Source organism: Eimeria necatrix, genomic scaffold (genome assembly GCF_000499385.1).
Source record: "Eimeria necatrix Houghton genomic scaffold, Enh_scaff58, whole genome shotgun sequence".
NCBI classification, from domain to species: domain Eukaryota; phylum Apicomplexa; class Conoidasida; order Eucoccidiorida; family Eimeriidae; genus Eimeria; species Eimeria necatrix.
Genome location: NW_013654440.1, coordinates 82,034 through 91,042, shown reverse-complemented (window position 1 = coordinate 91,042; position 9,009 = coordinate 82,034). Strand labels below are relative to the sequence as shown.

Sequence of the window (9,009 nt, the reverse complement as noted above, 5' to 3'; positions counted from 1 at the left end):
TCGTCAAAAATGTCCTTCCGTAAACCGCCTTGGCTCAAAGCCTTGATGGGGTTCAGTAGATGCTGAGAAGATCGCCGGCGTAAAATCTAGCTCGCTTCACCTACACTCTGTTTGGTATCCCAAGCAACGTAGATTCATGCCTCAAACGCAGGTTGAAGCGGCGCTGCCCAGACAGGTTTCGTAGTAGGTTTGCGTAAGACGCACAATCTACACGATAGCGAACCAATAACAGCGCAGCGTCGCAAGTGGTCAAGACGCATGCCAGGCGAAACGGGGATGTTGAAGAGATAATAGTAACGCAAGCGGTTATAACACAGCGCTGCTAGTGGCTGGGTACTGCCAGCTCACTCCCAACAACAAAGCACCGCCGGTGAGCTGATGGGTGTTTTGGCAGTCTTCCGTCAAAAGCAACGATTGATTAACATAGTTGGCCACTAAACGGCCCGTACGAACGTACATACTAAACTCATAAAGCACGGTGGCTTCTTGCACAGCATTGAGCACGCTAAGAGTTCCTCTCACGTATTCAATGGGGCCTCGGCGAAACATTCTCTGCCTTCAAAAGGCCATGTTGTTACACTCACTTCCTGCGCCATCAACTTGCACATTATCAGTGCTTAATCGTAACTCCGCAAAAAAATCCTCCGCCCCGAAAACGCAATCCTTTCAACGTCTTGTAGGACAACGAGTTACAGGAAACACACTCGCTAAGCCATGCCAATATCCATCACTAGTAAACCACAGACTCTGCGGCCGGTAATTTATGAGCTCGTCGCCTAACCACGCAAGTGAATGCCAAGAACACCTAGTGGACACGCAATATCCCGGCGCGGCAAACGTACGAACTGCATCAGGAGTATGCTCTCTTCTGCTGAGTAATCAAACGTACTTTTGGCCAGCATTTCAACGGAGGATACCTAGTAAACCCTTAACCCTAAACCCTAAACCCTCAGTCCTAGGCTCTAAAACCTCAACCCTCGTACCCGGTATGGCCAACTGAGTGCCAAAAGCCATTCAGGGGCCTCCGTAGGGGATGGCCCTAGGTACCAGTGACGCAGCGTGGCACTTGCTCTACTCATCAAGTGTCCAAGCATACTGCCTGTGTCGAGCAACATTAACTTCTTTTAGTGGCTCCGCATTTCCACTGGGCATATCACTACAGTCCAAATCACAAAGGTGCTCACTAACGCACCCTGAACTCAAGCTTCTTAAACGTTCAAAGCAACTAACACTGAAAATATACACACGTCCTGTTTTGACAGTGATCCAATTTGCCTTAGAGGTATTTTGCTTTCCCTTTACGGCCCCTAGAGATGAGTTTGCCGAAAAACTAACATACCATCTGATCATTCCACATAATCCAACACTGAGGTTCGGATATATGAAAGTTTGTCCTGCTCTATCGGCAAGCATCTATTGTAGCAGTAGCAGCGACAGTATAGATGGCGCCTAAAAGACTTTCTGGCCGTCTTACTGCAAAAACCGATTTGCTCCAGTGCTGCCACTGTGCTCTGACTGCCACTGCTTCTGGAGGGCAGCGTCGGCCCTGTACTCACACAGCCCACCAACTCACTGCCTAGGAAATGAAAGGCTAAGAAAACGGGAAAAGCTGAAAAACGTGGCGAAGCGCTAGGCGTCAAATTCCCTGTACGATGCACCGCATTTCATCATGGAGATGTCCTGCGCACTTGCTGGTCCATGTTTGCCGACCCCACCGCAGCAGACACTCAGATATGCTTAGCTCCACAATTACATTCCTATTACAATGAGCCCAGCTACGTAGATACAAGCAAACCTCCTGCCCAGAGGCAGCCGGCAGGCGACCCACATCCTGGCACATCGAAATGGCGATCCAAAAATTAGAAGAAGGTGTCCAGTCCCCACAAGGCATTTCATTTACAAACAATATTAAAGCAAGAAATCCAACACACCCTCTGTTTCGATCCAATCTCGAGTTCCTCTGTTTTCTCCTCGCTACCTCTGCGGAGAAATACCCCAAAGCAGCAACCACTATTTCTGTTTGACAGTAGCCTACTTATTTCAGCCGGCATACGCCCGTTTCGCCTGGCAAAAGCGCAGACGCACCGCCTGGAGCATGTTGGTGACCAAGTCAGTTAAGTGCAGATAAGACCAAAGTTTCTAAGCCCAAGTTCCATGAGCAGAGCAACGCCCCAAGCAGTAAAGTAAGCAGAAATGGAAATGCGTTGCTGTCGGTTTTCTGCCAGACACACTTTCTGCCCCAAGTGCGTTAGGCTTGTGCTCCTCCTATCACATGTTCCATGAGTTCAACAATTATTTATTAGAAAACCTGGTTGCTTGTGCATTCCGAAGTGGCAATGCTGGACCATTCGCGTCCTGGATAGTTGTGCACGGCTTTGCCTGCATTTTGCAAATCGGCGTGCGGCACCGTTTCAAACGCACTCGCTAGAAGAAACAGTAGTTTACTCGGCATGGAACTCGATCATTATAAGATCCCAGAGATCCGTCCTGGGCAGGCACCTGAACAGCAGAGATAGCCGCATCGCGGCATTAACGCACTGCCTGCAGCATGCGAACAAATCAAATAAATGCGGCTACGCAAATAGTTGTTAGTGATGTACACTGTGCTGCTGCGCTAGCCAGTGGCAGTAGCGGCAGTTAAGAAGACCTGGACCGGTGGACGCATGCTTATCAACTTAGATCACCAAAGAAGCACCCTGTTGCAGCTACTTCCTTCCATTGTCTGCCTCACAACGAACTAGAGCAATTACATGCTGGGCCGGCACACTCTACTGGCGCACTTCCTACAACACCACAGTGGCAAGAGTAGCAGTACCGCATGGTGTACTGTTTCTCTGCAAGTACGCCGATGGCTCTCTTGCCAAAAGACTAGATCGGCACTTTTCCCTGTAGACTTAACTGGCGGCCCGCCCCACTGGTACGAGGAGCGCGCTGTCCCACCGCCGTCTTGTCCCATCAATTCGGCAGCCTGCAGTACCTTTCCAACTTATTTTGGTGATGAGCTAGCAAATTCTGTAGACGCACTTCCTATACCAGCAGTGCCATCTCTGCCACAGCGCCGCACGCTGTACTGCTACTCTATACGCACCATCCTAAACCCTGCACTACTTACAGCGAAAAAGTGGCCCGTACCTTCACTATGTGAATTTCCCGAATTCGTGACTGCTTACGCAGTCCTCTAAGGGCCGACGAGTGCTAAAACACACGCGCATCATTTGCTTAGCTAGCAACTGCCCCATTGTTTTTGTCCGTGAGCTTGGCAGTGCCTTCAATTAAAGCAGTGACGGATTGCGGACAGCTACAATGGCAGGAAAGAAGGGGACTGCTGCGCACTTCCTAAGTCATGCATATTCTTCTCAGCAAGTGGCGAACCACTCCCGCCCATGGGTACCACTGTACCAAGCAGGCCAGCTTGACTGAGCCGTGCATATTAAAAGCAATCATGAGCCGCTTTCGGATATATTCCGTTGCCAAATTGTGATATCAACGCACTGTCTGAGGCGACGAATGACAGCAAGCCAGCAGTCACTACCCCACGACGTCGCCAGCCCATCAAACCCTGCAGCACTACCAACCACTGCCACTGCTGCGTGCGCCAACAAGCTGTGCAGAATCATCCAAAACCCCATGAGAAGTAACCAGATGCCAGGGCCCATAGCTGGTATCTTAGATGCGCGCCACCTCTAGCTGAAGTGCTGCACGGCCTCATCCCGCGCAATCACAAACGCCATCCTTAAAAGATCCACCGATTCTTCAAATCAGAGCCACGTATGGACGCACTACCTGGGGAACAACAAACGTGTCTGACACGCACTACATTGCTGCCGCAGCGGCAATAGACTGTTCTCAAAAGGAAAAAACCGATGTACGCATGATGCAATCAACTGCAGCATTTTCTCCTTGACTTCACTGTGCAACTGGAGCATGCGCAACACAGCGTGCCACGCACGCATGTTAGCGCGTAGCAGCTGTGTGTGACTTCCACACGTCTTTTCCCCACCAGCACCAAGTTGTGAAACTCAACCGACTCCAACACCACTGAAAGCTTAATCGAATGCATGGGCCTATAATCAATATTGCACGAAACGGGAAGCCTGCAAGCTCTGTCAGCAGGAAACCTCAACAAGTCACTCGTATGCAAAAGAATGCTTTCACCTGCAACTTGGAAACCATGATCAGGAGACTCCTGTCGCAAAGACGAATGTCGCGAAGCAGGAAAAGCGCCCTTCATTCAGCTCTCGCATGCCACTCAGCCGCAGCGTGCATATCGGTAGCCTCCTATTCACCACACTCCACCGTCTCACAGAACAAGCAGCAAGCCTGCAGGTTCATGCCGTGTATGATTTGCACAAAACGCTAAGCACCACTAAACAAGGCGTACTCCCTGCAACTACACATAAGCTGTGCTAGTCTCGCCATGGACCCCTGAAGCTTCTCGCGAAGCAAGCAAGCCGCTCTCGTTCTTATGAAGACACAAGTCTGAGCTCGCAGTTGAAAACACACTCCCTCAGCCTGGAAGAAATGAATGAACGCGGGAGACCGGCCTCACGCAGAGGCACAGAGCATTGATGCCCCGTTGCCAAAGTAACTAGCACGAGGCATGAGAACATACGGAAAAGAAGCGAACGCGCATAGCATTAACAGCATGAAGCGAACGCGCGTAGCATTAGCAACATAAAACAATTAACGGACTCCCTGTAGCAATGAACATCTCACGCGAATCTTGCCACAGCACTCCAAAACTTTTGGGCAGGTACGCGAACCGATCCCACTCCTCCGGAAAGAGATGAATCTGAGCCTGCAGTGCAGAACTCAAATCCCCCGCTTGGAAAGAATAAATGAAGGCACAATTAACGGACTCCCTGTAGCAATGAACATCTCACGCGAATCTTGCCACAACACTCCAAAACTTTTGGGCAGGTAGGCGAACCGATCCCACTCCTCCGGAAAGAGATGAATCTGAGCCTGCAGTGCAGAACTCAAATCCCCCGCTTGGAAAGAATAAATGAAGGCATAGAACTGTCCTCACGTGAAAACACGCAAAACGTGTAGAAAGAGTCCAGAAAACGCCATGCTAACATCTGCGCGACTAAAACGGCACACGGCCAATAATCTATATGAATGGACATTCTTCCAACAATCCAAACGAATCGATACGCTCCCAACAATCACGCACACCTCATGCAAAACTCGCCACAATACCCTGGAGCGTTTGTGGGGGGGTTTGCAGGCCGCTCTCGCTCCTCTGGAAACGCACGAATCTGAGCCTGCAATGCAAAACTCACCTCCTCAGCCTGGCAAAAGCAAGTGCAGGCGGCAAACGGGCTTCATGCGGAAACACAGAACACACCTGGGAGTATCCGCGAGAAAAGCGCTGCGCCGCGCCCCGTAACTTGACGAACACAGAACTGTCCAGTTGACAACACGAGCCACGCCAGGCCCAAGGAGCAAACAACCAAGAAAACGAAAACTGAATGATCGCGGCGTCAACAATCTAAACGAATGGACATGCTCCCCACAATCACGCACACCTCATGCAAAACTCGCCACAATACCCTGGAGCGTTTGGGGAAGTATGCAGGCCGCTCTCGCTCCTCTGGAAACGCACGAATCTGAGCCTGCAATGCAAAACTCACCACCTCTTCCTGGCAAAAGCAAATGCAGGCGGCAAACGGGCTTCACGCGGAGACACAGAACACACCTGGGAGTATCCGCAAGAAAAGCGTTGCGCCGCGCCCCGTAATTTGATGACCACAGAAATGTCCAGTTGACAACACGAGCCACGCCAGGCCCAAGGAGCAAACAACCGAGAAAACGAAAACTGAATGATCGCGGCGTCAACAATTTAAACGAAGGGACATGCTCCCAACAATCACGCACGCCTCATGCAAAACTCGCCACAATACCCTGGAGCGTTTGGGAAGGTATGCAGGCCGCTCTCGCTCCTCTGGAAACGCACGAATCTGAGCCTGCAATGCAAAACTCACCACCTGGCAAAAGCAAGTGCAGGCGGCAAACGGGCTTCACGCGGAGACACAGTACACACCTGGGAGTATCCGCAAAAAAAGCGTTGCGCCGCGCCCCGTAATTTGACGAACACAGAACTGTCCAATTGACAACACGAGCCACGCCAGGCCCAAGGAGCAAACAACCAAGAAAACGAAAACTGAATGATCGCGGCGTCAATAATCTAAACGAAGGGACATGCTCCCAACAATCACGCACACCTCATGCAAAACTCGCCACAATACCCTGGAGCGTTTGGGGAGGTTTGCAGGCCGCTCTCGCTCCTCTGGAAACGCACGAATCTGAGCCTGCAATGCAAAACTCACCTCCTCAACCTGGCAAAAGCAAGTGCAGGCGGCAAACGGGCTTCACAAACAACCAAGAATACGGAAAGCTCCTCTGGAAAGGCACCAATCTGAGCCTACAATGCAGAACTTACCACCTGAACATGGTGAAGGCAAATGCAAGCAGCGAACCGATCTCCCGCGGATACCAGCAAAACCGTATGGCAGCAGTCCCAAAAAAGGGCGTGCGCCGATCATGTAATCAGGCAACCGCAGTACTGTATTGTTGACAAGGCAAGTTACGCCGAGCTCAAGGCGCAAGAGAATAGGCGAGAAAGCGATGGAGGCGCATGAAGTCAGCAAGATAAAGGAATAAGTGTGATCCCTACATTTAACCACCACTCATGCAAACCATGCTGCAATACGCATGCACTCTTAACGTAGGAAGCTCAAGGGAACACTGGATATACGCTTGCAAAGCAAGACTCAATATTGAGTAAAGGAGGCCCTTCACGTGCTCCCTGTATGCAAAGCAGGGGCTGCATTGACAAGACCCACTTGCTGCAAATACAGCGAATTTACGGCCTCTACCTGACGAGCATTTCTCCTCGTCCCTCGATATCCGACGCCTCATCCCCCCGTCTGTCCCCATTGGCGAGCTCGGCAGCAGGCGAAGCCACTACTGGCCAATCTGTATCTACTTGTGGCAAACGAAAGCGTCGGGTTCGCAATCGGCAGCATAACGTAAGACCCAATGAGCTGCGGTCGTTGGAGTCGATTCGCATTCGTTGGGCCACCTGCCGGCGAACCTTATTCATCCCTGAATCACCACGGCTTACTTCGCATGCACCTTCATCATCAGACGAAAGTCGGCGCAGGCGGGAGCCACGATGTTGGGAATTCTTTAGCAACATGAAGCAGTGCATGATGAGGAAGGCCATTGCTAGTGTGGCGGCTAGCGCAGACGTCGCCAGGAGCACTCGAGCACCCCTAGAGCGTCTACGTAAAATTGCTTCATGTTTCTGCTGGCCCAGAGGAACATCAACTGAAACCTGTGAGGCGGTTTGAGCCTCATATCCGAAGGAACCCAGCGCCGGCGTCGGGCCGCTCGCAGCTGCAGTCACAGCTGCAAGACTGGCGAAAAAGACAAAGGAGGCGAAGGAACGAACCATTTTCGCTTGAAAACGTTAAGCTTGCCGAAGTTTCAAAAATCAAGAAGAAAAACAATTCAAACGCTCTGAACCTCTCCAGTGCTGATTTGGAGACGCCGTCTGAGAGCCAGCCCCGGTCGGCTTCGTGTGCGCAGCGGACAAGAAGCATGGGGTTCTGACACATTTTGGGGGAAAAATTAATGGGTTCGGACTTCGAATCAATGTTTCAAAAACCCTTAAGGAGTTAACTATGGGCTTCTTATAGCTACATTACAAAATTCTTCGTAATTCTCCTTTTTCTGAAGTTACTGCGGACTGTTACTGAATGATTACAAACTGGGCCAATCTCTGCTCCCTTACCACATTTGCCAGTTGTAACGGGAAGGAAAGAGCACTACTTAGTTTCACGGTGCTATTTATTAATTTATTCTTTTTCTGTGGGAAATTTAACGCTTAGCCGCTGCATCGTTCTGGTCTTGTCCCAGTGCAACTGTGGGGACAGTGTGGCTCGCCAGCTGGCACGCACCACGCGTACCCCTCCAGTCGCTCACAGCCTCTCCCTTCTTATGCTGATATTTTCTGTTATTTTACAAATACTTTTTAAGGGTCAAATGGGTTATTATACCATGCTGCAGCAACGCACAGTTGTAGCATGTGTGAAGCGAACTAGGATTCCACGCTGCAACAATGGGTAACACTGCGTGGAGCACACGATGACGCAACGCCGTAATGGGGCAAATCATTTTCTACACAAAGGCACGATATTGCGCTTCAATTATGAAGAAAATATTTGCTGCAACTGCTTAGCGCGAGTAGAAGACGTGCGCGGAGATGGCTGCTGCGCCTTTGCTTGCACTGATACACTAAACACCCTTGCGCATTTCACATTGTGTCACAGCCTCAGACTATAAGGATTGTGGTCTGCTGAAAAGCAGACCTCGTCTGATGCCTCTACATGGATAAACAGTTTATGTGCAAGTAGTGTTGACTTCTGCTGATAACCCCTCAGCTGGTGCTGTTGTTCCTACCTTGTGGAGACTTTGCCAATTCTTCGTTAGTATTGAACTTTCGTTTGTAGTTGGCATACTGTGGTGGCAGTTCAAACCCGTGGGAGGAGGCTATCTCGCCATCCTTTCCCCTACAATCTTCGGAAAGGCGGATACCGAACAAGCGCCCACTGCAAATGCCCACGAAAAATCACACAATCAAGAAACTTTAGCATAATCAGTTGCTTTGAAAGGTTTGAAGGCTAAAACGCCAGCGATTGCAACAACCTTTTGTTTCAAAAAGCTTGTTTGAAACAACTGAGAAGAGAGAAGCCAGTGTATTTGGTCTCATACTCCCTTTGTAATGCCTGAGGTCTGGAAAGTTGGCACTCTCGACCTTTGGTTTGTCCTAAAACGCCTAAACTGAGCAGAACGCCTCGGTGGGAGAAGCGCGTAATTCTATAGAAGCCCTCCTACCAAGGTGTTGTAGGTCACAGACTTAGTTATTTTTAATTTTCAATATTTTTTTATAAAGAAAGAAAACTTGAGTGAGAAATCTATCAGTAACGCAGCATGCTGTCG

At 50.1% G+C, this 9,009-nt stretch overlaps 1 protein-coding gene across 1 annotated transcript; it reads right to left on the bottom strand.

The window, feature by feature from the left end:
- Nucleotides 1-6,877: 6,877 nt before the first annotated feature.
- ENH_00064650 (hypothetical protein, conserved) lies at nt 6,878-7,462 on the bottom strand (the record flags this gene model as incomplete). Its single annotated transcript, XM_013582177.1, has 1 exon — nt 6,878-7,462. One exon carries the CDS (start codon nt 7,460-7,462, stop codon nt 6,878-6,880), a length of 585 nt encoding a protein of 194 aa, XP_013437631.1.
- Between the last annotated feature and the right edge of the window lie 1,547 nt (nt 7,463-9,009).